Genomic DNA, 27,950 nt, shown 5'->3' with positions numbered 1-27,950 from the left:
TGAGGTCATGGTGAAGCAGCGGAGTGGGGAAAACCATTTGCTGTGAGGAGAGCAGGAATGAAGGGGGAGTGACGTTTAGAGCAGACAGCCTCACGCTGTTCTCTATTTATAATCAACATATGTTGTGGTTATTGTTAGAAACGATCTGCCTGTCTGTCTCTCTGACAGGCGTGAGCGTTTAACTGCGTGGGCCCGCCTCTTCATCACAATGCACGTCTTCTCCCCCGTTGGTCTCTCTTCAATGTTGCCCCTTTCTTTCTCTGCCGCTCTTTGTCTTGTTGTTGGCCGTCTATTCGCGATTGCTGTTATTATCACTCCCCATAGTTACTTGCGAGGGCTGTTAGTGCACTACTATTTTGAATAAATCGACACCTGGCTGGAGGTCAGTGGTGGCTGTCAGCAGGGAGAGCGACAGGATGTGTTACGGTGTCACGACACAAAGGTCTGTGGGACATGAAAAGCAAAACTTATAGTCGTACGGTGGTTTGATCTGTTTACGATGAGGTATGTCGAAAACAGGAAGCCGTACAAGCTGTTGGTACCAAAAGCAATAATGCCCCTCTGAATGATCGACCCACGATGTAACGTTAGACCAAGTCTGAGTCATGAGAGAGTTGTTCCCCTGCTGCTGCCCTCCACCCAGCTGCCTCTGTCCATCCATCCATCCCTGTTCCACCACCTAAAAATACACTCCTGCTCTCACTGAGGAAAATCCCTGTGCTCTGACCTAGCTTGAAGACACACACACACACACACACACACACACACACACACACACACACACACACACACACACACACACACACACACACACACACACACACACACTGGCCCTCTACATGGAAACTGTTCCTCTGTAGTTAACTGGTTTAACACCAGTTTCTTGAAAGCACTGACTGGCGCAGTTGAAACTCAGGAAGTGCCTTGAGTATGAGCTCAAATTCATTTGTTTTTACACAGCCTTTTATGTATTTATGCTAAACACTGTGAGTTGCATGACAGCCTGCATGATTGTACACCTGCAGGAGATCTGAGCGTGCAGAGCTGATTCTGTGAAATATAGATAAGCAGTGACACAGAAAGTCAGGATCAAAGTACATGTATGACTGCAGACTGTCTCCTCTCTGCTTTCACACACACAGTGAAGCAGCAAAGAGACCTTTGCATACTGCTACATCACCACAGCGTCTTTGCATATTCTCTCTCTCTCTCTCTCTCTCTCTCTCTCTCTCTCTCTCTCTCTCTCTCTCTCTCTCTCTCTCTCTCTCTCTCCGCCTGTCCATCTGTCACAGGCTGTTGCCACTGAAGGGAGTAAGGCAGCAGACCTCTTTCCAGCAACACTTGACGAAGCGCGTCTCCATGTGGATTATTGCCAGAAAAAAAGAGAGAGAGACACACGTTGTCGCTGCTGCTGCAGTAGTTTTGGGGTGAAACGTGAGCTACACGTCAGGTTTTACAGGCTGTCCGGATGACAGCGAGCAGCAAGGAGTCGGTTCCTCTTCGCCTCTGAGCTGCTCTTGCTCGCCTCCTTCATACATGGCGACATTTCTGAGCGTCATTCAACTTATTGCCAATGAGCGCAAGTCGCAGCTTGTGTGAAGGAAGTCCTCTATCTTCATCCTCAGCAGCAGCAGCAGCTGCTGAAGAAGGACAAGAAGAAGAAGAAGAGGTCCTTTTAAGGAACTTGGATTATTGTTGCGCGGAGGAGCGCGAGGCTTTCTTTCTTTCTTTCTTTCCCTTGTTTATATCTCACCAGAGGAAGCGATGACTTCGGTGTGGAAAAGACTGCAGCGCGTTGGTAAAAAAGCTTCAAAGTTTCAGTTTGTTGCCTCTTACCAGGAACTGGTGTTGGAGTGTACAAAGAAATGGTGAGTTTGGATCATTACAGTTACTCTACGAGTTTTCCTGCCATGACCCATACGTCCGCCAAATAACCATAACTGGTCTAATACGTTATTAGCTATAGCGAGACTCCATTGTGACAATTATCATGCTGTGTAACAGTTTTCCACTGCGACTGGTATGAGGGCGTCCCTCTATGTCTGTAGCCTCCATGTGATAAGCGGTTTCACAGTGATAGCGGGTTCGATTCCCGACCGCGCCTCTTGACACGGTTTGTGTTAACCTTTAGACAGTTATCAGTAAACAGTCCATTCTAAAGGACTATTGTACTTTCAAGATTAATTATGTGATATGCAAAGTTGTACAGAGACATTACCTGTAAAATACAACATGACAATGACTATTGTAGTCTGTGTTTGTTGCTAATGTTTTAAAACTGTCATTCACTATTTTAGAAAAGGCCAAGTGTCTGTGCTACATTGTGAGTCAGATTTAGTTTTACATTCAACATCAATATTCAATTATGTATCATTGTAATGTTACGCCAAATCAGTCTCACTGTTATTTCATTTCCGAGCAATCAAATCATTTTGTAGCCTCGGGCTCTGAAGGGCTTCCCCCTCTTGTGCAATTTCCTGCTCGACAAAACATTTTGGGAGGTGGCCAGGTGATGCAGCAATGAGCATCATTCATTTTACGCTGACATGCACTGACCCACCAACAAGAAAACATACTTACACCATACTGTCAAAACGTGTTAGTAAAGGGTGCTCGCGTCTCGTTGAAAACAATGGGAATAATATCGCCACCTTTTGTGGAGCCACCTGCTTATTTGTTCAGATTATGTTGAAGTTGTAGTTGTGTAAGCGGCATGTCATCAGTACGATATCCTGCAATGTATGAAGGCGTTTATCAATAACTTGTCAGAGTTTGTTCAGCAGCAGAGACATGTTGTGTGTTTAAAAAGAGGCAATGGATAGAGTGATTTAGAAAGAGTGGCAACTCCCACACAGGATGACATCAGAGTTGCTCACCCTTTACAAGGGTCAGAAACAACACAGCCTGTAGAAAAGAGAACAGGTGGAAGTGAAGAAAGACTGGAGATTCATCCAACCTTCTACTACTTCAGGCCTGAGGTGGTTTTCTTCAAATAAAATCAACCCAAAGTTCTTGTGGGATTAATCAGAGGTTATCAGAGTCAGGAAATGAGACCTTGGTCACAAGGGTGTTTAAAGTGTCTCACAAGTCACATGTTCGTGTGTGTGTGTGTGTGTGTGTGTGTGTGTGTGTGTGTGTGTGTGTGTTTCGGGGGTTGTTCTAATTTAGTGCTATGATTTGAAACCAATGGCTTTCTTAGAGACTGTCATCTCTATACAGACTTACTGTGATGAATTTCAAGTTACGACAAGGACCCAAAATATGTTGTTTTGCTCGAATGAGATCAAATCCACCTCAATGGGATCTTTATAGTACATATTTTCTAAAATGTTTGAATTTGAAGCTGGCTGAGATGTAGTGCTAACCTGTACAATCATATTTGCCGCAGTTGATATAAGATGTGTCTTTAAAAACACAAGAATTATGATTGTGAATGTGTTCAGTGAACAGTATGGTACAGAAACCAGTTCATTTAAAAACCAGTAGGAATGTAACACTGGTCTAGCGCTGTAATGAGGATTCTTCAGAGGTTTTAAAAACTCGTCAGGTGTTTTTCTGTTCTCTGTTTCCCATATCCATAGCTCATAATCCTATTATCTATTTTGCAAAGAGAAACCCATTGATAGACATACAGATTATAAACTGCCTTCTAGAGGTGTGCCTTCATTTTCCTCACGATGCGATTACGCTTCACCTGAATGCACAACGATTCTGGATGTATCTCATTATGGCCACTTTTTCATCAACTAACCCAAGCAGATAAAGTTAGATCTATCTGAACTCCTTTTTTTATTTCAGAAACAGTCTGCCCTATACCAATATAAATCCTTCTAAAGTGCATTACAAGTGTGTCATCTACACAAATGAGGTGCTCATAGCAGTTCTAAGGAGCACTTCCTAAATGCCCGTGGCATTTCACGCTATGCGAAGTAGCCTAGTGGTTAGCATCTTCATATGCTAACGATAACAATTTAACACAAATGTCTCATAAGATAAACTCATGAATTGAGGTGTAACTCACAACTTGACTGTTCAGCAGAGGCAGACAACAGTGAGGCAGCGACATATGTTTTCATTGTTTGTTTATTATTGTTATGTGTACTTCACATGACTCCTGGATGTCAAATCTCTAAAGAACACTTTACTTTACATGCTTGGTACCAAACAGCAGACAGATAAAGGGAGCAAGTAGCTTGTGAACATTCGGGGCATTTAGCAGACACACCGATATTTCTCACAGGAGTTTTTAGAGACCAAAAACAAAACTAAAAGAGAGGGGACATTGATCTTTTTTCATCAGTTTGCCATAATTATCTTCAAAGGAATTACAATGTTGCTCTGTAATTGTCTGACGTGTACGCAAATATGTAAGTAGTGCACCACATCAACTTTAACTTCTATAATATTCATAAAGTTTTCTTCACAACCTGTTTCTGGATGATACCATGACTGGAAGGAGAAGTTAGTCACCATAAGTAGCTCTTGGACAGAGGAAGCTGAAATACAGTGAGGCCAAAGATAAGCAGGCCTAGAAGCTCGTACATCACAACAGTCAGAAAATGATAAAATGATGTCGACACAGGCAGTTTAGAGGCACAGATATAATTAAAGACTTAGCAACAGGTTATTTTTACATTTACACAAGGAGTGCTTTACGTGACCATGAGATGGGCTTCGTGAGCAAGTTGATTTATTTTACTGTCTGTAAATGTTTTTATCATCATATCACAAACATGATCACAAACACCACATGCTGTGTCATGTTTGTCACTCCCCTAGTCAGGTGTGGACTAAACCATTGTTTGCTGAATTAAAAAACACAATTACAGTAATTACATGTTACACAACTGCATGACACCCTAATGTTTGCGTGTGTGAAACCAGTACTTACTGAGCTCGCTGGTTCACAAGCTGTTGTTGTGTACTGTGTTTCGGATCCCTCGTCTCTTGTTTGTACTGTTCCTTCTTTCCGCCCTCCGTCATCCCCGCTGTGCCTCTCATGCTATTTCTAATGCCACGGACCCCCCAACACACACTGTGCCACATAAACACTTGCGCACACACATGCCCTCCTTGCGATACTTAAACACTGATACGCTGCAACTTGAGACAACATTCAGCTATTCTATGAACTAACATTGAGAAGAGAAATAGAGTTTCAAATAGGACATATTTAGAGTTGGCTCAGAGATTCGAGAAGTATTATGAGTTATCATTATGAAGTGGTGTATTATTTGGTGTGTGCGTGTGCATGGTTTTACTTCCTGTCAAAATGCATGCTTCACATTCACATATAGACTCCGATCACGTGACTCCAGTTCCACGTCCTGCCACAGAGGACTGAGAAAATACAATGGAGACAAACATACACGTGTTACCAACACGCATGTACAAAATGACAAGCAGACACACACACACACACGCACGCACACGCACACTCACACTCACACTCACCCACACACACACACAATTAACAAAAATGATACATTGTGTAGCCTATTTAAAGATAAACAGTCGCATGAAACACACTCACACACACACACACACACACACACACACACACATACACACACACACACACACACACAAAGACACACACACACACACACAGCTGTACTCATTCAGAATTTGCCTTGTCTTTGACTCCAGGGTAATATTATCCTCCAGGGACTCACAAGACGTTCTTCTGAAGCTTGTTTTTTCTTCTTTTTTTTAATTTTTTTTTTATAATATCCACTTTGTTTGGAGACATGATTTAATGAAGTTTGAACATAGGAATTTGTAAAGTCACTCATGCTGATCGAATGGTTGTTTTGACCTTTTTGCAGAAGAGCAGTTGAGGTCATCAAGATTATTAGCTGACAACATGAGGCGAGACGTAATTTATGTGTGTTGATCTACGTTTCTTTGTTTTTTTGCGTAGGCAACCAGACAAGCTGCGGGTGGTGTGGACCAGGAGGAACAGACGCATGTGCTCCAAGGTGAAACCACTAAACCACCACAGACATACGCACATAGTGGCGCTCACAGTCTCCTGAGGTGGAAAGTAACGCAGTACATTTACTCAATTACTGTTCTGTAGAACAGTTTTGAGGTACTAATTTCCTTTTTATTGTTTCTTTATATTTCTATCCCACTACGTTCAGAGGGAAATATACAATTAACTGCACTACTTTTATGTTAAAGCTGTTGTTACCACTTATTTAACAGATTCTGATTATTAAAGCAACATAATCAACAACAAAAGTGTTTTTAATTTAAACATTTAACTTCCTGGCAGAATGTAAAGTTTATAATTAGCTGCACCTTTACCAGGTGCAACATTAAATGAATATACACATTGATTCATCATTTATAAAATATATAAGATTCTAAAACTAGACAGAAGTTGTGTTGCATAATAAATAATGTTACTTTTAGTACTTTCAATGTTTTGATACCCATACTTTTACATACATTACATATTAAATGGAGGACATTTACTTGTAACAGAGTATTTATACACTAAGTATTGCTATTTTTACTAAAGTAAACATTTAGAGTGCTTCTTCCATCACTGTCTCACCATCGTTGTTTGTTGTGCAGCTCCACAGCTGGCCGCCTGGTATCAAAAACCCCTACAGGGGCATGGTGGTGTGGCCCGTCCCAGAGAACATCGACATCTCTGTTACGCTCTTCAAGGTACCAAAATAACATAACACACTGTTTACTCTACTACACACATATAAACGGGAGAAATTAGCGGGAGAAATGGAGAGTGGAGGAATCTAACCAATGCAGAAGCTTCCATAAAGAGGACGAGGCGTCCAGTAGAGGTCAGAGTACTTTATTCATCCCAAAAGCAAACTGCAGCGTTACACATCACACAACAACACATGAAGGTACAATAAAAATAACAAAAAATGAATAAGAATCTAAAATACAAGTTACAATATACTATGTTGTACACTATCTGTTTCTATATATAATATTGCCATTGTGGATAATATCGCAATTGTGGATGACTTACTGTTTTTATTACTGTTTATTTAAATAACTATTTTTTTAATTTACTATGTGTCTCTTGTGTGCACTGCTGCTATAAACCTGCAGTTTCCCCACTGCGGGACTAATAAAGGATTATCATATGTTACTCATATGGCAAGATGCTTCATTTGGATGGCATAGATGAGTATTGGAAATAACTATACACCAAGTCAAATGTACATATATAAATATATACACACAGTATACAAAATTCTACAGTTAAAAAATAATTAGGAATGTTAAAAGAATGTAGGATACATGAATGTTGAAAAAACAATTAGTAAAAATAAACTAAAAGAATTACAAGAATTCACAATTAAAAAATACTAATGATAATATGTGTCACACATTTCCACCTGTTGCATAAAGAATCTGTTCCACAAACCGAAAAATGAATGTGTTCATGAAATGACAGCGTTTGCTACCACATGTGTGAAACCGTGTGTATAATGGTCGTGCCAGATGTTTCGACTGCACACTTCATCGTTGTTCTCACCTCTTCAGGAGGTCAACGCGGATGAGTTTGAGGACAAAGAGTGGACCTTTGTAATCGAGGGTGTAAGTATCTCTCAACCGCTCCGCTGCTTATGAATCTTTACATGGATATGATTGAAAATCCTTTATGGTTCGTGACTGTTACTGTTGGCCATGTAAAGGAGACCAAGGGACATCGTAAGGTGCTGGCATCGGCCGACATCAACCTGAAGCGCTTTGCCAGCCAGACGCCCACCCAGACGGACCTGACGCTGAAGCTCAAGCCGCTGTCTGTCAAAGTGGTGGAGGCCACGCTCAAGCTGTCGCTGTCCTGCGTCTTCGTTCGCGAGGGGAAAGCCACGTGAGTAGTAGTTTTATCTCGAGGAGTAGTGCGTACTTCAACATGGACGCCAGGTTGAGAAATGACGCTTCAACCACATTTGATATACAAACTAGATTATTTATCAAACAGGATTTTTCCCTCACAAGGTGGTGTCCGTGTGATACACATTTGCTCTCATGTTCTTGTTCCTCAGTGATGAAGACATGCAGAGTCTGGCCAGTTTGATGAGTGTCAAACCCGCAGACATTGGCAACATGGACGACTTCAATGAGAGCGACGAAGAGGAGGACAGGAAGTCTGTCACTGCTTCAGGTGGGCCGCCCGACACAAACACTGCTTCTTCTCTCTGATCTGCGCTGTGAGGTCATTCTCCTGACATTTCCTCCTCCTCCTCCTCCTCCTCTACTTTCTTTTTCCCACTGTCATTTCTTTTGCTCCACTCTTTTCTGGTTGCTGCAGTTGTTCCACACACTCTTACTCGCCCAAATCGGCCCGCTCCCCCTCCTCCTGACAAGCGAGACTCCACTGGAGCAACTCTTCCAGTCTCAGGTAGCTTCCTCTTGCCCTTTCTTTCTCCTGCTCTGTTAGTTTCTGTCGCCATGAGGAGGAGGTGTGAACAGGAAGGCTCTCTCCGCCTGTGTGTTATTGGGAGGCTCACTTTATATAACAGTGTAATTCACACACTCATGCCATTTGTTCTGCATTTACCGCATATTTCCCATCCAGACATTATTAAGAAGCATGTGATGACCAATGCCACAGATGTTTTGGAAGTTTATTTGGAGGCATGACACTTTGTTTGTTTCATGCAAAATGGCATTTAAAGGTTATCGTGTCCAGAGAGGCATTACTGTCAAATCACCAATCTGTTGCATGGCTTTAAGGTGCACATTGTTAACCTAATAGGCACTAGTGGTGGAGAAAGAACTATTTCAAATTGTACTTCAGTAAAATAACAAAAGGTAAATTAAAAATAAAGTATAAATTTAATTAAAATAAACAAAAACAGTAACTAACTGTCAGATAAATGAGTAAAAAGTAGGGTATTTCCTTTTGAAATGTGGTGGAGTAGAAGTGTAAAACCATGGAAAATGGAGATACCATATAAAAAGTAAAGTACCTTGAAAACGACACTTAAGTATACTTCATAAATGTACTTCTTTCCAGTGCTGATGTGCTCGCCTTTAGTCAAATCATCAACCGTCATTGACTCCCAGTTCATTTCATTTTCATTCTCAATTCATGACCTTTTCCTTCCTCTCTTTTTCATATCTCTTTATGCAAAACTCGACTTTCACTGATCATCCATCCATCCATCATCTATTCATCCAGCCTGTGGCGGTCCTCCCAGTCCTGCCGTCCACTCCCGCCCTCCTCTGCCTTTTGCTCCTCGCCCATCGCCCCGTCGCAGCCGACACCCCTTCACCACCACCCCTGTTCAGTCAGATATCCAGCCGTCCCCCGGCCCCTCCCCTCAGCCCTCGCCCAGGTCCAAGCATAAAAAATCATCAAACCCTGTTTTCCCCGAGGCTGTGGCCTCTTCTGACCCACTACCTAATCCTCCAAGCTCACCGCTCACAGCGGCTACTTCCTCAGTCCAAAGTGCCTCCTGTGTCCTGCCTCTCTCTGATGTGTCTCCTGCAAATCCTCCATCACCAAAGTCCACCATAATCACACCTTCAACCCAAAACATTTCATCTTCCATTCATCCTCCATCTCCCAAATGCTCTGGATCTGTGTCCGTGAAGCCTTCTTCAGCAGTGCCGTCTGTTCCCCTAAGTTCGTCTTCTAATACTCCCTCTGAACTGTCTTTTAAGCCGCCCAGTAGCTCAAAAGCTGGCATCACCTCATTAACTCCCAAACTCCCATCCTCTGCGTTGTCACCACTCAAGGCTATCGTAACGTCTTCCTCCACGGCTTCCCAAATGTCTTCTTTCCCTGTATCCACTATGACCCATCAGACCATCTCTACTGCCTCCCAGCCTCTCCCACCTAAATCCTCCTCTCCCTCTAAGTCCACCGTATCCTCTGAGCCTCCGTCCGCTCACCTTCCACTCACCCGGACCCCCTCTCAGCCTCCCTCTTTGCCCAGAATCTTCCAGTCATGCTCAGGAAAAGGTATCAAAGTGGCCGGCTGGCAGACCGGCATGCTGCATGCTTTCCACTAACCGCTGGTCTGGTTTGACCTCGTCTTTCACATGAGAGTCATGTCCGTGTTACTTTACTCTTATACACATCGTGTGTGGTGTGAAGAAGATCAGTTTGTCATGATATCAGAACTGAGATCAGAGTTAAACATGTGGACGTTTTGACATTGGTGCAGTACCTCAGGGAAGAACAACTATAAGTTGTTTCTTCAGAAGAGTTGATTTACACCATCACGGAGGTGAATCTTCAAAGGTTTGGTCCGTTTCAATCCATGATGACAGACTTCTCTACATCTTTCTAGCATATTGTTATTCCTAAACGTTTTTATAAATGCACATTAAAATTCTTACAATACAGACTATTTAATTAATGACATGTAAGCCATCAGGAGATGTGTGAATTACAACACGTTATTGTTACTCAATATTGAATTCAACCATTTTAATTCTATTGTTGTACATTTATAGAATTTCTTCAGCTGCTCTGTTCCTCTTTCACTCTTAGCCTCAAGCTGAATATTCATTTGTTTGTCTTTATTCCTCTTTTGTTCATCACTCTTTCTCCCTCTGGTGTCCTCAGTTCCTACTTCACATCAACGGCGCCCCCTGGAGGATCAAACTCCTGATGATCTTCCTTCAGTCTCTGGTCCGTGTCTCTGCTGTGACTGTATAAAATAAAGAGACGCTCCACTCTTGATATTCTTTTCGAACCGTTAAAAATCTACTTTTCTTCTCTCCTGTCCTTCCACGGTTTGATTTTAATACTTTTCACCGTCTGTCCTCTCAACTAGGCCGTGCTCACATTTTCAGACCTCACGTTGTCAAATCAATCGCCCGCCCAACTTCTCCATCTCCTTTTTCCGCTGATGCACCTCCTCTTGAGTCAGCTCCTCTCCCCAAAACTCACCCCAGTGTCATAGAGTCAGGTAACCAATGTCACCGTCATGTTTTACTCTCCTCTGACTTCTTCCACCATCATTATCATTTCACTCTTTCCTATAAACCTGCTTCATCTAGTCTCCCCTGTTCCCTCTCCGCCTCATCTTCCCTCTGCTTCCTCTCCTTCCTCTTTGCTTTCCTCAGGTGCTCAGGGGACATGGTTGACATCTGGTAGCGACATCACCCCTGTCCCCTTGCTGAGTAGTCCTGACCTTGATGCCCTCTGTGACCCCGCAGCTCCAGCCCTCACTGCCTCCCTCCCATTCTCCTCATCCCCTCGCTCCTCTTCTCTTTCCACCTCAGTTTTTTTCTCCTCTCCTCACCCTCTGCTTGCTGTATCTCCTTCTGCTCCATCTGCTCCGATCAGCTCCTCTCGGTCAGGTATACCAGCCAAGTATTTAAATAATCTCCTGTCAGGCTTTATTCCGGCCGACACAATTACCTCACGGTGTATGACTTTTTGAAAAGCCGATTTCATCAAACAAATGATCTTGCTTTTTAGGTTCAACCTTCCCCCTCACTCAAGTAGACGAGGAGACAACTCAGAGGCCTCTGAGCCGGGACAAGGGTTCTCCTCAAAATAACCAGACAGTGGCCAACATCCAAGTATCCAACCAGCCAATTGTACCTGCCCAGGATTCAAAGGTGGCCATCAAAGATGAACCAGCAAGTATCAGGTGAGGTCATGCGATGATATCCCATGAGTGATTACAGTTAGATTGCTTGGTTTGGATCCTTCGAAATATGTTTGGCCCTGAATGGCTGTGTGAAGCGAGAATGTGTCAGCATACCTCAGAGCTGAGGAGGCGCCTTGATGACTGTGCCCGCCCCAACACCGCTTGGTAGAAACACACAGACTCATGAACGTCTGTGTGTGACCAGAGCACTTCTGGACACTTTCAGTGCTTGAAATTGCATGAAGGCTTCAAAAAATAGTTTTTGGTCAAAATCTTTCTTGATGAGATCATTAATAACGTTCTCGTCTTTCAAATATGAAGCGATGAGAAAGTTGGCATTGAATAACGTAAACACTGGACTGTACACCGAGAAAACAGTAAGCCTGTTATTATTCCTCCAATCCAATCATATGTATCGATCAGCATCTTGACAAACTCATGAAGTCAGTGATTCTCAACTGGTGGGTGGTTTTCATTAAGTCTTTGCCTGTGCCGGGGGGAAAAAACAATTATAATAATTAATAATATTTTTTTCGTATTCCTTGGTTTTAATTTGAAGGGACTTTTTCATGCAACAAAGTGTCGTTTTTTTTGCCGGCTCTGGTTTCAACTTGTTTTGCACTTGTCCCTCCATGTTTTCAGCAGCGTGTGACAGGTTGGGTCAAAGTATCCTGATAGGGGGGAGACGCTGGGTTTTTAGGATTATTAAATGAAACAACCTACTGAATATGAAATTCACAACTGATGGCGCTGCCTCCATGACAGGAAAAACAAGAGTACAGGATAATTAAGTGCTGTTTAATTGTCTGTAAAGCACTTTTTTTTAGTATTTACCTACCGATGAGATGACAAGACAAGTTCATTTTGTATATTTGTATTTGAATTGCACGTTTTGTTTAATTCATTAGCTTCTCCTCAAGACTTTTTTAATAAAGTGTTTGTCATAGATTTGGTTAGTGTGTATTCTCAGTTAAAGTTAGGTCATTTGAGTCTTTTTGAAACTACTTCTTAGTTGCTTTTTGTTCGTGCATCAAAGCTGTTGATTCTGAATTGTTATGAATGTTGTAATACTTGCACTTTTTGGTGTTTAATTAAATTGCAGCTAATTGAGTGTAAAAAAGGAAATAGTTCCCTCTCCAGCATCGCCACCAACTGGTCACTTTGGTTTATCATTCAACTGGTTGTGTTGGCGTACATATTCTGTACTATCTCAGGTTTAAACTGCACCATCTTTTCATTAAATACATTTAAGAAGTTCAGAATGTTCCTCTATTGGGGTCGCGGCCGGTCCTTAAGGGGGGTGGTGACCAGTTGAGAACCACTGGTCTAAATGACCCCGAGCTCGCCCACCTTAGTGCTGACTGAGGCAAACCTGCTCAAGCTTGCGTGTGTGGCTGAGTAACAGTTTAACCTTGTTTGTTGAGCAAGAGATTTGTCAAACTATGGCTCAAGGCCTCGTGGTTCCTTAGTGCTTGTACTTCCTTGACGTTAACACGTGCTAACAGTTGCAGAGTGTTTTGTACGCTGCCTCCGGTTGCACTGACCTTCCTGTACATGGCAGAGGAATAATCATCAGGCCTGTAGTCTGCTCTGTGTCCCGCTTGTTTCCACTCGTAATCCCCTCCTGTACGGTCACCTTATGAAGTCTCACCCACTCATCTCTCGAGCCTGACCTCCAATATTTCTGTCCCCAGTCCTGCCCAGTCACATTCTGAGCTGATAATAGCCCCGCCCCCTCCATGGCCCTTCTCCTGCCGTGAGAGCTCCACCCCTCAGCAGCCCTCCACCAATGTTGTGGCAGCATTTATCACTCCCAAACAGCCAAATGCTCAGAGGGAAACTGATTTGAAAACACCAAGTAATGAGATGGGTGTTATTAGCGCCTTTAAGGCCGAAAAGCCGCCGCTGGCAGAGCCAGAGCCTGACTTTGATGACATCATCTTTGAGTCATTTGAGTCTCAGCAACAACAATCAGGGGGCTTGTTTCTGGAGGAGGAGGATGATAAGCGAGATACTATCAAAAGGTATCCTCCGGGGTGAGTATTTATATCACTGATAAAAATCAAGGTCCACAGCATTAAAAAATAAGTTTGAAAAATGTGAACTGATAATAAACACACACAGATTCAGGATTACGTAATATTGTTTATCTGTTCTGCAGTCTGCAGAAACACTTTGAAAAGGTGGGTGGAGACAAGCCATCACAGACGGAGCCGTTAGAGGGAGCAGCGATGAAGAAGCAGGTGATGATCAAGGCAGAGCAGGAGAAGCAGAGGGAGAAAAAACAAGAGGAGGAAAGGAGGAGGAAAGAGGAAGAGCAAAGAGTAATGCTCCAGAAGCAGGAAGAGAGCAGAAAATATGAGGAAAAGAAAAAGACATTGTTAAAGGAGGAGAAGAAGAAGCTCTTACAAGAGGAAGAGGAGCTCAAGAAAGAGAAGGAGAGGAAGAAATGTGAGGAGGAGAGACTCCTGAAGGTGAAAAAAGACAAACAGGAGAAGCTGAGAGAAGAGGAGGAGAAGAGGAAGCAGAATGAAGAGGAGAAAAGGAAAAGAGAGCAGAGGAGACTGCTGGAGGTGGCGGAGGAAAAGGAAAAATGTAAGAGGGAGGAAGAGAGGAGACTTGAAAGAGAGCGATTCTTGAGGAAAATGAAAGAGGAGGAGGAAAAAAGAATAGAGGATTTGAGAATGTTTGAGGAGCAAAGGAGAAGAAGGGAGGAAGAGAAAAAGAGGCTCCTGGAAGCGGAAGAGCAGAAAAATATGGAGGAGAAGCGCTTGAAGGAGGAAAAAGAGATGGAGCAACAGAAGATGAAAGAGGAGGAAGAGAGAAAAAAGAGGGAGGAGGCTGAGAGAAATAAAAATGAGGCAGAGAAGGAGAGGATGAAGAAGGAGGACAAGGAAAATGAAAAATGTAAGAGGGAGGAAGAGAAGAGACTTGAAAGAGAGCAATTCTTGAGGAAAAGGAAAGAGGAGGAGAAAAAAATGATGGAGGAGGTGAGAGTGTTTGAGGAGCAAATGAGAAGGATGGAGGAAGAGAAAATGAGGCTCCTGGAAGTAGAAGAGCAGAAGAATAGGGAGGAGAAGCGCTTGAAGGAGGAAAAAGAGATGGAGCAACAGAAAATGAAAGAAGAGGAAGAGAGAGAAGAGAGGGAGGAGGCTGAAAGAAAGAAACATGAGGCAGAAAAGGAGAGGAGGACTAGGGAGGAGGAGGAAGAAAAGGAAAAGGTAAAATGTAAGAGGGAGGAAGAGAAGAGACTTGAGAGAGAGCAATTAATGAGGAAAAGAAAAGAGGAGGAGGTGAGAATGTTTGAGGAGCAAAGGAGAAGGAGGGAGGAAGAGAAAAAGAGGCTCCTGGAAGAGGAAGAGCAGAAGAAACGCTTGAAGGAGGAAAAAGAAATGGAGCAACAGAAAATGAAAGAGGAGGAAGAGAGAAAAAAGAGGGAGGAGATGGATAGAAAGAAAAATGAGGCAGAGAAGGAGAGGATGAAGAGGGAGGAGGAGCAGAGAAGGAATGATGAAGAGAAAAATAGGAAGGAGGAGAAGAGGTTCAAAGAAGCAGAGGAGAGGAGAAAGAGAGAAGAAATTGACAGAGTACTCAAAAAGGAAAAGGAGAGGGAGGAGGAAAGATGGAGAGAGGAGAAAGAGAATGAGAGGCTCTTAAAGAAGGAGATGGAAAGGATTGAGCGTAGGAAAAAAGCAGAGGAGAAAAGGCGTGAAGAAGAGGAGAAGAGGAGGAAAGAGACACTCTTGAAGGAGCAGAAAGATAAAGAAAGACGACTGCAAGAGGAGAAAATTAGGCAGGAGGCAGAAAAGAAGAAATATGATGAGGAAGAAAAGAAAAAAGAAGAGCAGGCGAAGAGACATTTAGAGGAGAAAGAAAAACGAAAAATAAAGGAGGAAGAGGGAAGAAAAAAGAAAGAGGATGAACAGAAGAATAAGCTTCTGCAAGAGAATGCAGAGATGGAAAGACAAAAGAAAGAGGAGAACAAGAGGAGTGAGGAGGACCGAGCTGCTGCGATCTGCAGTCTGCAGGCCAACGAGTCCGACGAGGTCAAGCAAAAGATGAAAACTTTAGTTTCTCTTTCTTTACCAGTTCCTCTGCTAAACGCACACACCGGCACCCCTCCTCCCAGTTTCTCACACTCGCCCACGGCTCTCAAAGATGGAACACAAACTCCACTTCCTGCTCCCCGCCTCCCTCCCACGGACAAAACCAGCATTACATCCGAGCAGCGGCCCTCTCAAACGCTCAGCCAATCACAAAACAGAGCGATGACCCTTCAATCAGTCGATAAACCGAGCTCTGCCACCAGTGAGCGGTGAGTTACACACCGGAAATAAAAAAAAGTCATTATTTCACTGTAGGTGTTATTTTTTCCCCCCATGACTCAAACGGCTGCCATCTGCTTTCTTGATCAGAAAATGAACTCAATTTATCAAAAGTTACTTTAAATTCACTTTCTACTGATTCAAACATCAGACTTTGTTTTGCAATCATGTCCCCCAGTATCAAGTTGGGCCGAATCATTATGGCTCTGTTCGTCTGTGATGATTATTTTGTGATTCTCTGCTCATGGGAGATGATCCATGTGCAGGGAGGTAGATCAAACCCCAAAGTATTGATACCGCCAATATTAGGTCTTGTCTTGAGTAGCAATACTAGATTGTGCTTACGAGCACTCTTCGCTTCTCTGCTGCTGCTTTGTGTGCATGTGTTATTTCAGAAAATCCACACAATAAAAATGCAATGTTTACCATTGAAAGCTGTCTTGCGTTTTAAAAAGCAGTAAACATTGATGCATTTACCTCATGACCCATTCCCTCGCTGCTTCTAATCATTTCAAAGTATTTATCAGTGGTCCTGGCCGTGGTATTTCCTTGGTAATTCTTCAGCCTACCCCCACTTCCCCTCTTTCTCTCCCCTCATTCCAGCCTTGGGCAACCCTGTCTCCTCAAGGAAAGTTCATTGGCACACATTGTTATCCCAGAAAAGAAAATAGCTGCCACATGTACTCCACGTGGCATCTGTTCAGGCCCCAGTGTTCAGGATAAAGCGTTCACACTAGAGGTCTTGACCCTGGTGCCACCTCCACAGAGGCTGTGTGCTGAGCTTCCTCTTTGGAAGGCACTAGAAGGGAAAAGTGAGAAAGATACTTCTGAAAAGATCTCTGCAAGCGAGTGTACAAAACCTTTGTGCAGAGGGTAAGAATGGATGAGGGGATGTGTGTATGTCTGCTTTATCTTCCTTTCTGTCTATCTGCGTGTCTGCGTTGCTGTTCTGGCTTCTCGGTGATGCAGTAGGTATGTCATATTAAAACTCCTTCATGTGCTTTTATCTTTTTCTTCTAGCTCACAAAGAGAAGATGCTGCTGAGGTGGACACCCCTCTCATGGAGGCGCACCAAGCAAAAGCAGTGAAAGACTCAGAAGCCCATCACATGTCCCCAGCTCCTGCTGAACCCGGCGCACCACCGGCTGAAGAAGAGCCCAAAGAGCCAGAGGGACCCAGCATGGAACCAGAAACCTCACATGAAATTTCCCCCAAAGCAACCGTCGAGGGCACGGCTTTGGCGCTGGAGCCGCTGCTTCCCTCGAAACCAGAACCACAACCAGGACTGCGGCCGGAACAAGTTCTCCAGCCATCGGGAGAACCACAACAGGAGGGAGCGCATGAGAAACCAGCTGAGGTCGAGACTGGTGGTCAGGAGGGTTTCAGCAACAATAAGGAGCCAGTGTGCGATGCGGAAACGCAGCTGTGGGCGACAGTAGAGGAGACCACACCGGAGACAGGGACGGACAAAAGGATGGAAAGCAGTGAGAACACTGAAGAAGAGGATGAGAAGCGTGAGGAGGGTGGTGTAACAGGGGGGTGAGTCAGTGACCATTCCTTTGCAGCATGGCATATGACTGCTTTTGCTTGCCACTAACACACACACACACACACACACACACACACACACACACACACACACACACACACACACACCTGTACATGTGTACTGATTAACATTCCTCTAACCAACGCTTAGTTGCACTTCATCTAAACTGAGGCCGTTCTCGTCATCTCGACCACTGTCTATGCTGTCAGGCTGCTGTTTCAATGGACATTATTTGTTGGGAGTTTTTAACAAGAGTACATTTTGTGTGCGTGTGTGTATGTTAGTGCCCAGAAATGTGCGCACACAGAGGCAGATGTGTGTGTTACAGAGCAGCAGCTGGAGCCGCCTACTGGCTTCATGTCAGCAGTAGTCGGGGTGTTGTATAAAGGGTGAGTCCCTCTGCCTGCCTGTCGCCTATGAGCTCTGTCATTGTTATATTAAACATTTTTCATGGTTAAAGGGTGAGGCATTATACAAATACATGCTTGTAGATACAGCTTGAATACAGTCAGAACACTGCTCTCAATTCAACAAGCTTTTGATAATTTAATAACTTGTCAAATACAATAAAATATCTTTCTAAATGTTTCACAAAACAGGTGCAGCAATATTCAAACATAACTTAAAAAGTTCAATAATATTTCATATAATAGAATTGATAATTGTAGTGTATTAATCAAGAGTTAAGAGAGAAGAAAATATAATTATATTTAACAACTAATCATATCAGAGGTTTTAAAAAGTCTTTTAAAGATAAAAGCATATCTTTTCTAAAATGGCCAGCAAATATAGCAGTCTGTTTAACAATTTAGCCTACTTATCATACCTTTTATTAAAATTATGCGATGGGCTTGCTGAGTTTGACATATAGTGTATATTAGTGAGGTAAACCAGAAACAGTTTGCCGTTTAATAACTGCGCTGCCGAGAAAAACTGCACTTAAAAGCCACCACTTACAAGTATGAACTATACTGTTGGTCCGAATGGTTGATGTATTGTTTTGTATTTTTTATTTATAATCACATTCAGTGAGCTGTTGAACCCAATGTGCTCATAATTTCAGTGCGTACTAGAGAATGTCTTTTCTGTATACACAGCATTTTCATGACTTATGAACACGTTTTCTTAATCACGCCTGAGGGCTCTAGTGTTGTGAACTAGCTAGAAATAAAACATAGGGAAGTTTCCTCTGTATATTTTGGACAAGCACCAAAACAAAGTCTGAGAAAAAGTACTTAAAAAGTACTTAATCAAGCATGCTGACGTCTGTCACACTGTTCAGAGCCTGCTGAGGTCATTTTAGGGTGAGAACTGTCTCAGAGATGTGCTGTCCCTCGTCTCTGTCTCCGTCTCTTAGCTATGAGACAGTGACTTCCATCCTGCAAACAACTCGACCCACTGAAGCAACTCACGCACACCGCTCTGCAGGCCAACCATGCATCCTTATGAGTAATGAAGATCAGCCACCTTTACATGGAGTGGATGCACAAGTTCTGCACTCCACTGAGCCCGATGACCAACCAGTTGTTCCTGTTGGTGTGGATGTTTCTCCACCCACAGCCTTCTCTGATACGACAGAAATCCAGACCATTAGTGAACAGGCTGGGTTGACCCAGAGGCGTTCACGTGGGCTGAGTCTGGTGGCAAGTCTTAGACTGGCAGCTAGTGAGCAGGAGAATGAGAGAGAGCAGGAGAGAATAGAAAACATGAAGAGGGAGGAGAGAGAAGAGGCAGAGAGGTTGGAAAAGGAGAGAGGAGAGATGGAGAGGGAAAGGGAGGAGGATGCAAAGATGCTGGAAAAGAAGAAGGAAGCGCTGGAGAACAGTCAAAGAGAAGAGGAGGAAAGGGCAGAGAAAGAAGGGAAGCAGCATATTGAGGATGCAAATACGAAGAGGAAGAGAGAGATGGAAAGGGAAAAGAAGAAAAGGGGAGAGGAGGATGGTGGGAGGCAAAGGGAAGAGGATAGCAAAGGAGAAAACCCTCAACAGAAACAGATTTCTGGCTCTATGTCACTGCAGGAAGTCATGATCAACCAATCAAAAAACTGGCCTCCTCTGAGGGAAGTGGCGTTGGATGATATCGCGTATGATGAGAGGTTACAGGTTGAGGAAGAACAGCCAGAAAACAAGCCTGATCCCAAACTGGTGCAAACAAATAGTGTCCAACTGGTTTCAACCGGACCTGCTGATTCTGTCCCCAGACCAACAAGCCAATTCGACTCCCAATCAGTCAAATCCAAGGACTCTGTAACTGCTGGTAAGAAAGCCGTGGATAATACTGTTCTGAGATCAGTTAAAAAAGACAAATCCAACCTGAGATCTGGTGCCATCCCAGTGTGGTTGAGAGAGGAGGAGGACGAGGAGGTGGAGTTTGAGAGGGGACAGGAAGACCTCGGCTCCGTCTGGCAGGCTGAGCTGTACATGGAAATTGAAGCAGGGTGAGTAAGGGTGGGTAAGAGAGAGAGAGAGAGACAAAGAGAGAGAGAGCTGCAGGAAGAGAGTAATGAATAAGCAGGAAAGAGTCGGTTATATGAGAGAGATCTGCTTGTTGCATCTTGTGGACCAGAGCACTCTGGATGTGAGTTTGTGGTGTATGCATCCTCAAGTCATCAAGGCTTTCACTCGCTATATCTGCAGAGAAATAATAGTTACTAAGCATTATCTTTCATTTGCTCAAGGTTTGGCCTTTTTCTGCCGATCTTTTTTAAGAAAGTTGTGTGTTGGCATGTTGATGTGAGTCATGTACTGGATGTGACCCCCCCAAACAACGTAATGACCATGTTGTTTGTGAAAGAAACTGTAATTTCCTCTTCACATCTTGTCCTGGTTATAAGATTTAAAACAGAGGTTTTCAAACTGCGAGGTAGATAATTGGGGTCAGAAACAACGGGAAGTCTAATTATCAACACAGCTATGGTACTTTAAAACCCTTGGTGAACTTATTTGAAATATCTCACTCCTTCTCAAAGTCCTGACTTAAACTGAACACACCGACATGATACACATATTTTATATTTAGTGTAACTAACCCTTTCCGAGGACGTGATCTCCATAAGTCTCGTTCAAAATAATACATAAATAATTACTCCTTAAAACTCCAGACCTTGCCTAAGAATCATTTAATTTTTATGTTTTCTTCAGTTTCACAGTAGTCCAGTGATAGCTGTCTATCCATGGATAAACTGCAAATAGGAACTGCCAATCGCTATTTCGGCAAATGGTGCCAATTTGCCAAAGTCTTTCCAGTGTAGATTAACTTAATAAGTCCGATATTGTTGTTGGGAGTCATTCAAATAAAGATTTGGTCAAAGACGCAGCAGTAGTGCAGCCTGCATGAAAAAGGAGGTTCTGCATAATGGATGTATTTGCATCTACTGTATGTTGCTGTCCATTAATGTTGCTGTCGACACAGCTGTCTTAAATGAATATTGCCCCTCATTTTGTTCAGTACTCATGCAGCTCTAGCACATCAGGTAGCATGGATAAGTGGATTGGTTTGGCCATTGGATATTGCAATACAATGGAGGATGGAGCATGTTTTAAATTGGTGTCTTGTTTTCGTTTATGCATCATTTTGCGGAGCCACACCTCTGTCCCATCAAACTCATGGAAGTCGGGGGGGAAATCTTTTCAAAACGATGAGGTTACAAGGACCCTTGGAACTCTTGAGACGGTCAGGAGATTTAGCTGGAGGGTCTTTCTTTTACAACACTTTGCTCTGTCTTCAAGTTACTGTTGACTGGTTTTAAGTATTGCAACAAACAAGTGTCTTACCTGAATTTCCTCCGACCTCTGTGAGATTAACAATGTGGATCTCTGGCTGTGTGAGCTAAATGGTCGTATGTTGCCAGAGGGGAATGGAGCATGACAAGGATCTGTTGCTGATCAGCCTTTAGGTTCAGCTCTGAAATCTCCTTTTCTGTCTTCAGCCCAGGCCACCCATCCCTCGCTGTTACCCAGATGCCCCCCTTACTCTCTTCCAGTGGACAAACCTTTTACCACAGTTCTGCTGCCAGTCACCCAAATACACCTGAACAATCTCTAACCACCAGTCTGGCAGACCATCCTCATCTCAAATCTCTTTCGGGGTCTAATCAAGAGGAAGGAAACGGTCAGAAAACTATAACCAAATCTGTTCCCCAAAATAGTGGCGCTCAAAAACCGCCAATGCAAGAATGGAGAGAGGATGATGTCCCAAACACTGGCCACAGCCTGGAGGTAGCAGCCAACGAGGAGGGAGAACTTGTTCAATCGTCTGTGGTTCCTTGGCCACTTCCGCTGAGCACAAACAATGCCAGCATGCACTTACACACCAAGATGCACACAGGAGCAAACGTCAATAAGATGGACGATGACGCAGAAATGGCCAAAGTAGGGGACACACACACCACAAAGAGTGACAGCTGTCAAATGAACAGCCCGCACACACAAACACACACCCCTGGTCTCGACCAACAAACCAAAGACCAACAGCTCCAAGAGGAGGAGAGACAGTTGTTGGCTAAAATCAATCTGATGACAGGGGACTCGTCTCCTGTCTCTGGCCCTCGCAGTATGAAGCTCCTCATCCCCGACCCTAGTGATATGGACTGTGACGCCACAGAGCTTGTTGATCATGGTCAGTACTGCTGCGATGCCCTGCAGGAAATATCATTAACTGAGGCAGAGGAGCCATCAGCCAAAGAGCTGGAGCAAAATCAAGAAGGAGAGGAGGATGTGTAAGTTCAGCATGTGCTGTCAACCTGTGCTGCTCCAGAACATGAAGTGCCACCGAATCCTTGTGTTTGTTTGGGTATGTGATGTGCAGAAATTCAGATTTGAAAGGAATTAAGTCACAAAAGTGAGCTTGACAGTCACAATACAAAAATTAAGGATATAAATACACTGTATTATTAACGATCATTAATAAGCACAATGCTTCTTCTTTTTTTTTACTATGTATAAAAACAATCCCATGAAGAGTCTTTAGCGGTTTTGTGAGGCTTGAGGAGAGCCTGGAGCTAAATGCTTACATCAGCATACTAAATGACTAAAGTAACATTCAGATGTTTAATATCTCACTAAGTACAGCTGAGGCTAATGTGAATGTTTATTTGGTCATAAACCAAAATACCAAATTTCACGAAAATCCATCCAGTAGCTATCGAGACTAATGTAAACCTTCTGGAGGCACTCGAGGTAAAGTCAGAATCTCCAATCCAAAGTAATACGTAATCTTCCTCTTGGGCATGGATATATTTTTCATTTTCATCATGTCCGTCTGGACTGTGGTGGTGGACAGATCACCAGACTGGCATTCACAAAGCCACGCAACAAAATACCAGAGCAACTCAGCTTAGCAAGCAAAATGTTTTTCTTTTGGACTCGCCAAAGACTTAAACCAGCTCTGGCAATGTGTGTGTGTGTGTGTGTTGCCACCTGGCAGCATGCGTAGCTTCCAGGACTGCTGCTGTGTATGATGTGTTTTTCAACTGAGTACCCAAAGCACGGACAGTTACATGAAAGAGACAAGTGTGTGGTGAATCTGCTTTGTTTCAAAGTGATTGAAATTGGCCGAACAGCATAGACCTGTGTTGAGAAAGCTATGCAAAAGGTTCTGCTGAATGTTCCCTGTCTTGCCACATAACATTCAGGCTGAGCCGCCAGCACGCTTGCATGTCTCTCGCTCATCGCTGTTGGGATGGATCTCCTTTGTTCCAAAAACTGTCTTTACCTTCATGACCCGTCATTCTCTGTCGTGTATGTCCTGTCTCCTCGCAGGCTAAAAGGCCAATGTACTGACTTACCTGATGGTGGAGAGAAGAATCGGCCATCACAGCTTGGAGACGCCTCCAGCCGACACACCAGTGATGAGCGCTCACACGCACACATCACTCCTCCCCATCACAGTGAGATTACGGCTTCTCGGCTTCCGACGTTACTAGAAGAAGAAACCTCTGACCTTAAGTCCCCTCAACCTGCACCAATGGTCCGAGAAGAGGCCGACGGGAAGGACGATGCAGCTGAGGTAAATATTAACAATAATACTGATGTGCACATAAACTCTGACATGCTTTTTTAATCACACAAACAAAACTGAACTTGCTCCTCTCTCGTCTTCTTCTTGCAGGGCCTGGTGACCTCCAGCCAGTCGTTGCTCCAGTGGTGTCAGGACATCACCAACGGGTACCGGGGGATAAAGGTCACCAACTTCAGCACTTCCTGGAGAAATGGTCTGGCCTTCTGTGCAATCCTCCATCATTTCCATCCAGACAAAATGTACGACTTGCAAGACATACATAACCTGCTTCTGAGCGACATGCCTCTTTAGACTTAGATCTTTCTTTGAATATTTTAGAGCTGAAACAATCAATTGTCAATTAAATTCAATGATTCATCAAGAAAATAACAAGTTAATCGATAATAAAAGTTATTGGTCGTGCATGAATTTAAATGTTAACCTGAATGTTGCTTACATTAATATTATATTTGTCCCTGGTTTTGTCCCATTAGAGATTTTGACCAGTTGGACTCTCATGACATCAAGCTGAACAACAAGAAGGTAAAGACGTGGCTCATGTTGGTACATCTTATATTAATCTCTTAACTGCCATCATAGTTCATAGTCCATAGTTCACTTATTAACAGATATTTCTCTTTGCTTCTGTATTTGTCTTCTGACCACGTCAGGCATTCGACGGGTTCGAGGCGCTGAGCATCTCTCGCCTGCTGGAGCCGTCCGACATGGTTCTTCTGTCTGTCCCCGACCGGCTCATAGTCATGACCTACCTCAGCCAGATCCGCTCACACTTCACCAACCAGGAGCTGAGCGTGCTGCAGATAGAGCACAACAGCAGCCAGTCCAGCTACGGCCCCGCCCTCTCCGGCCCCGGTCCCACTCACGTGGATGCTGCCGCTTTCTGCATGGCCAGACTGAACGAAGGAGTGAGCTTAGAGGAAGGAAGGAGCAGCACGTTGGTCGTCCCACCACCGAGGACCAAACGACTGGTTAAAGGTAGCCTCTATGCCACCTTTACACATGTCAACGTTCTTATACTTTCGCTGTTATGTTTACCACAATTCCTTCCTTGATTTATTTATTATTGCAGTCAAACTCACTTAAGATTCCAGTCGCGATGGAAGTTAATAAAGACAAATGTCAGGAAAAAAACTAAAGGGGAAATTATTTAAAGCTTACTCGGGAAATTGGGATGAATTATTAGGTTCAAGAATCAACTTGTAATAGTCGTTCATATCTGTTTTTAGTGGACGAGTCGATAACCCCCGTCCCACCACCGAGGTCGGTTAACAAAGGAGGCAAATCTGGACCGAATCAGGTGACACCTTCTCTGTCTTTTTATTTTTTTTTACTGGAACTGACTTTCCTGTTGTAACTGTAATGTTGTTTTCTCTAACAGGATTAAAAAAAAAACACTTTCAATTGTATTTACAGCATTCACTGTACATGTCAGCCCTAGAATAGTTCATGTATTTAATGGTGTCCTGTTTTCTTTTCCAGGATGAAGACACAAAGACAGGATTCACTAATAATACAGGTGAGTACCTAAAGCCCAAGCCTTTTAAAGATTAGTATGTATTTCACTTTTTCTCAGACACTTGATTTGTCCTGTGTGTGTCTCTGTGTGCAGAGTTGCAGAGTACCGTGGACACCCAGCCCCCCAAACAAGAGGAAACAATGGTCAGTTATGTCTTCCTCAGTGAACCCTTTCTCTTCTCTTCTTACTCTTTTCTTTATCTTTGACTCTCCTTTCTCACATCAAATCAAATGAAATCATGATCATGACTGACGGCTGGCAGAAGCTTTGTACAAATGTGTTCACATTAATTCCATCCTTTTGGCCGCTCTCTAATCCTTTGACCATCCTCTCCTCCTTGTTTTCCTGTTTCCCCAACTCCCTCTTTCCTTTGATCTCCTTCCCCCCTTTTCCTCTCTTGTGTATGTTCATGTGTGATTGTGTGTGTGTGTGTGTGTGTGTGTGTGTGTGTGTGTGTGTGTGTGTGTGTGTGTGTGTGTGTGTGTGTGTGTGTGTTTGCATGTATGTGTGTGTGCGATGTGGCTTGTGGTCAGTGTCTGAAGGACACCAGTCAGTATGTGCTGAGTGAGCTGGCAGCGTTGGAGTCGGAGCAGAAGCACATCGACAGCAGAGCCGCCGTGGTGGAGAGACGACTGCGGAGCCTCATGGAAACAGGTGAGTCTCTCACACGTGGAAAATCTATATAAGCAATAAACAACAAGGACTCGTGGAGCATCAGTGAACGGAGTAGGTTTGCTCATATACCGTTTTTTCATTCTATACAGGAAGCGACCGTAATGAAGAAGAAAGACTGATCCAGGAGTGGTTCACTCTGGTGAACAAGAAGAACGCTTTGATACGCAGACAGGACAATCTGGAGCTACTGTAAGACCTCGCAACGCACAAACAATACACACGCATGTACACACACATGTACGCACACTACTTCACTTTTGTTGATTATCAACTGTCTACAGACAAGAGGAGCAAGATCTGGAGAGGAGGTTTGAGCTCCTGAACAGGGAACTCCGGGTGATGATGGCTATAGAAGGTTAGTAATCAACATGTATTAAGATAATTTACTGAAGTAAAAGTAGTAATTCAAAGTGTTTACATATGACTGGCATGCTGATAACTAAAACCAGTGAAATGAATGCATTTCACCACTGGCAACCAATCTGCCCCTTGTATCTGCTGTTCGCCTGCAGCATCACGTTGTGAACCTTTAATACAAGACCAAAACATGACGTGAAGTTCTGCTGTTTATCCTGCAGACTGGCAGAAGTCGTCCACACAGCAGCAGAGAGAGCAGCTGCTCCTCCAAGAGCTGGTGTCTTTGGTCAACCAGCGGGACGAGATCATCAGAGACATTGACGCCAAGGAGAGAAGGTGAGTGTGTGTGTGTGGGTGTGTGTGTGTGGGTGTACAGTTGTTTGAGAAAAGACAAAAACAAGTCGCAGGGAGACAGCAAATCCCTAAAATAAAGAGTGATTACAGAGAAAGCATTGAAAAGTAGATTGAAGGTAAATTCTTGTAAGACTGACCTGCAAAACATGACATGTAATTAGTTCAATGATATATTTTTTAAATTCCTTATTTACATTCAATTTAATTGATAGAGATCTGAAAAGAGTTCATGTCTGATGCGCTGTATTGACACGTGTGTTTGTGTTTGCAGGGCAATGGAGGAGGATGAGCGTCTAGAACGCGGCCTGGAGATGAGGAGGCAAAAATATAATAACAAAGATAAGTGTGTCCTACAGTGAGATGAGAGGTCACACGCAAACACACACACTGCTTTTATTAGCAAAAGATGATCATTCAGGACTTTTGGAGATCCATATTTCACGTTTTTCTGAGTGCCTTTTTTTCCTGAAGAGCTGTTAAAACCCATTAAGGGGAAATATAAGATTTGGGCTACAAACTGTGTCTTCTATGAAATTGTTTTCTTGAAAATGAATAACTGTTGTGTCAAAGTTCCCATCCGTCTTAAGTATTATTTTTGATTCAGTTCACATATTCTTATTTATTTAAATAATGTATCAGGTTGTTGTACATCTATTGTACATGTGTTGTGTGTGTATTCACGTGTGAGTTTGTTTCTCTTCTTTTTGAATAAAGAATAGGTTACCTTTCTTGACACAATCTGCTGGATTAAAACCAAAATGTGCCTTGTCCTTTTGTTACATGCCAAACATATTAGGTATAAAAATAAAAAAGTAAGTCATGAGCTGGACTCAAACTCTCAATATTGAGAGTACAGGGTACACGTTTTAAGCTTAAGTATAATCCCCAACATTACATTTTTCTAAACCTAAAAAGCATTTCTACTCGTGCTACTTTTGCAATATTGATTTTTTTTTATAGATATATATGTTGAAAGTGTTCTTCCTTTTAAGGAGTTATTAAACCTTGTGTGCAAACAGACCCTGAATGCCTTAAACAATGTGTGGTTGTGATGTTCATGTCTGCTTGAATCACAGAAATGAAGCGGTTTCCTCTCTTCTGTGTCTTGCACTACTGTAAGCATGTTGTGTTATGTGCACTGATGAAGTGGTTCTCTCCCTCCTATTACTACTGTGTACCCGATGCTGTCTATATTTATGAGTTGGAAATATGATGAATGATGTTGATGAATACATTGAAGAAATATAAATATTGGTTGTTTGCTTGCATCAGGATATTGTTGTTTGTTGTTTTTTTTAACATAACATGAAGCTGTGAAACATAATACAATTTGATACAATGACTGTTCCTGCAACAATTACGTTGGGATGCATCGATATTGCTTGATCTTTAGATAGATACTCAAAGGCCAGGTAACTTATCGGGACTGAAAATGTAGTATGCCAAATATTACAAATTGTAACCAACCCCTTGGCTATGAATACAACCTCAAATGTACTAATTTTTTTTTTGACTTATCGCGCTGGATTGCAGAATAAAGGGAAAAACTC

General features: G+C 43.1%; 1 protein-coding gene across 7 annotated transcripts; it reads left to right on the top strand.

Moving 5' to 3' along the window:
• The first annotated feature begins 1,313 nt into the window (after positions 1 to 1,313).
• Positions 1,314 to 27,659, top strand: LOC137802204 (EH domain-binding protein 1-like protein 1). 7 transcript variants are annotated; one of them, XM_068599875.1, is made up of 30 exons: positions 1,314 to 1,868; positions 5,924 to 5,981; positions 6,586 to 6,681; positions 7,531 to 7,584; positions 7,683 to 7,861; positions 8,037 to 8,155; positions 8,303 to 8,392; positions 9,176 to 9,961; positions 10,571 to 10,636; positions 10,782 to 10,916; positions 11,074 to 11,310; positions 11,432 to 11,606; positions 13,301 to 13,642; positions 13,768 to 15,921; positions 16,952 to 17,470; positions 17,765 to 17,869; positions 18,838 to 19,917; positions 21,409 to 22,197; positions 23,240 to 23,486; positions 23,589 to 23,737; positions 23,972 to 24,020; positions 24,149 to 24,473; positions 24,725 to 24,795; positions 24,978 to 25,014; positions 25,108 to 25,157; positions 25,557 to 25,668; positions 25,779 to 25,878; positions 25,971 to 26,044; positions 26,268 to 26,382; positions 26,672 to 27,659. In XM_068599875.1, the coding sequence occupies exons 1-30, from the start codon at positions 1,765 to 1,767 to the stop codon at positions 26,757 to 26,759; spliced, it is 8,505 nt and encodes a 2,834-aa protein (XP_068455976.1). In that variant the 5' UTR covers positions 1,314 to 1,764; the 3' UTR covers positions 26,760 to 27,659. The 7 variants fall into 7 exon arrangements, with proteins under 7 accessions (XP_068455976.1, XP_068455977.1, XP_068455980.1 ...); XM_068599876.1 differs by lacking the exon at positions 11,074 to 11,310; XM_068599879.1 differs by lacking the exon at positions 18,838 to 19,917.
• Positions 27,660 to 27,950: the final 291 nt, after the last annotated feature.

The sequence above is a fragment of the Clinocottus analis genome, unplaced genomic scaffold (genome assembly GCF_023055335.1).
Source record: "Clinocottus analis isolate CAN_PGR_092001 unplaced genomic scaffold, fCliAna1.0.p SCAF_5, whole genome shotgun sequence".
NCBI lineage: Eukaryota > Metazoa > Chordata > Actinopteri > Perciformes > Cottidae > Clinocottus > Clinocottus analis.
Note: the sequence above shows the minus strand (reverse complement) of the source record. Positions and strands in the feature narration are given on the sequence as shown.

What these genes read in the sequence shown, in the direction of transcription:
- LOC137802204 (XM_068599875.1), top strand. Translation starts at nt 1,765, where the DNA reads ATGACTTCGGTGTGGAAAAGACTGCAGCGCGTTGGTAAAAAAGCTTCA. An exon ending in TCAAGCTGAACAACAAGAAG is followed by an intron (nt 24,021 to 24,148) that starts GTAAAGACGTGG and finishes TGACCACGTCAG; the next exon opens with GCATTCGACGGGTTCGAGGC. An exon ending in ATTGACGCCAAGGAGAGAAG is followed by an intron (nt 26,383 to 26,671) that starts GTGAGTGTGTGT and finishes TTGTGTTTGCAG; the next exon opens with GGCAATGGAGGAGGATGAGC.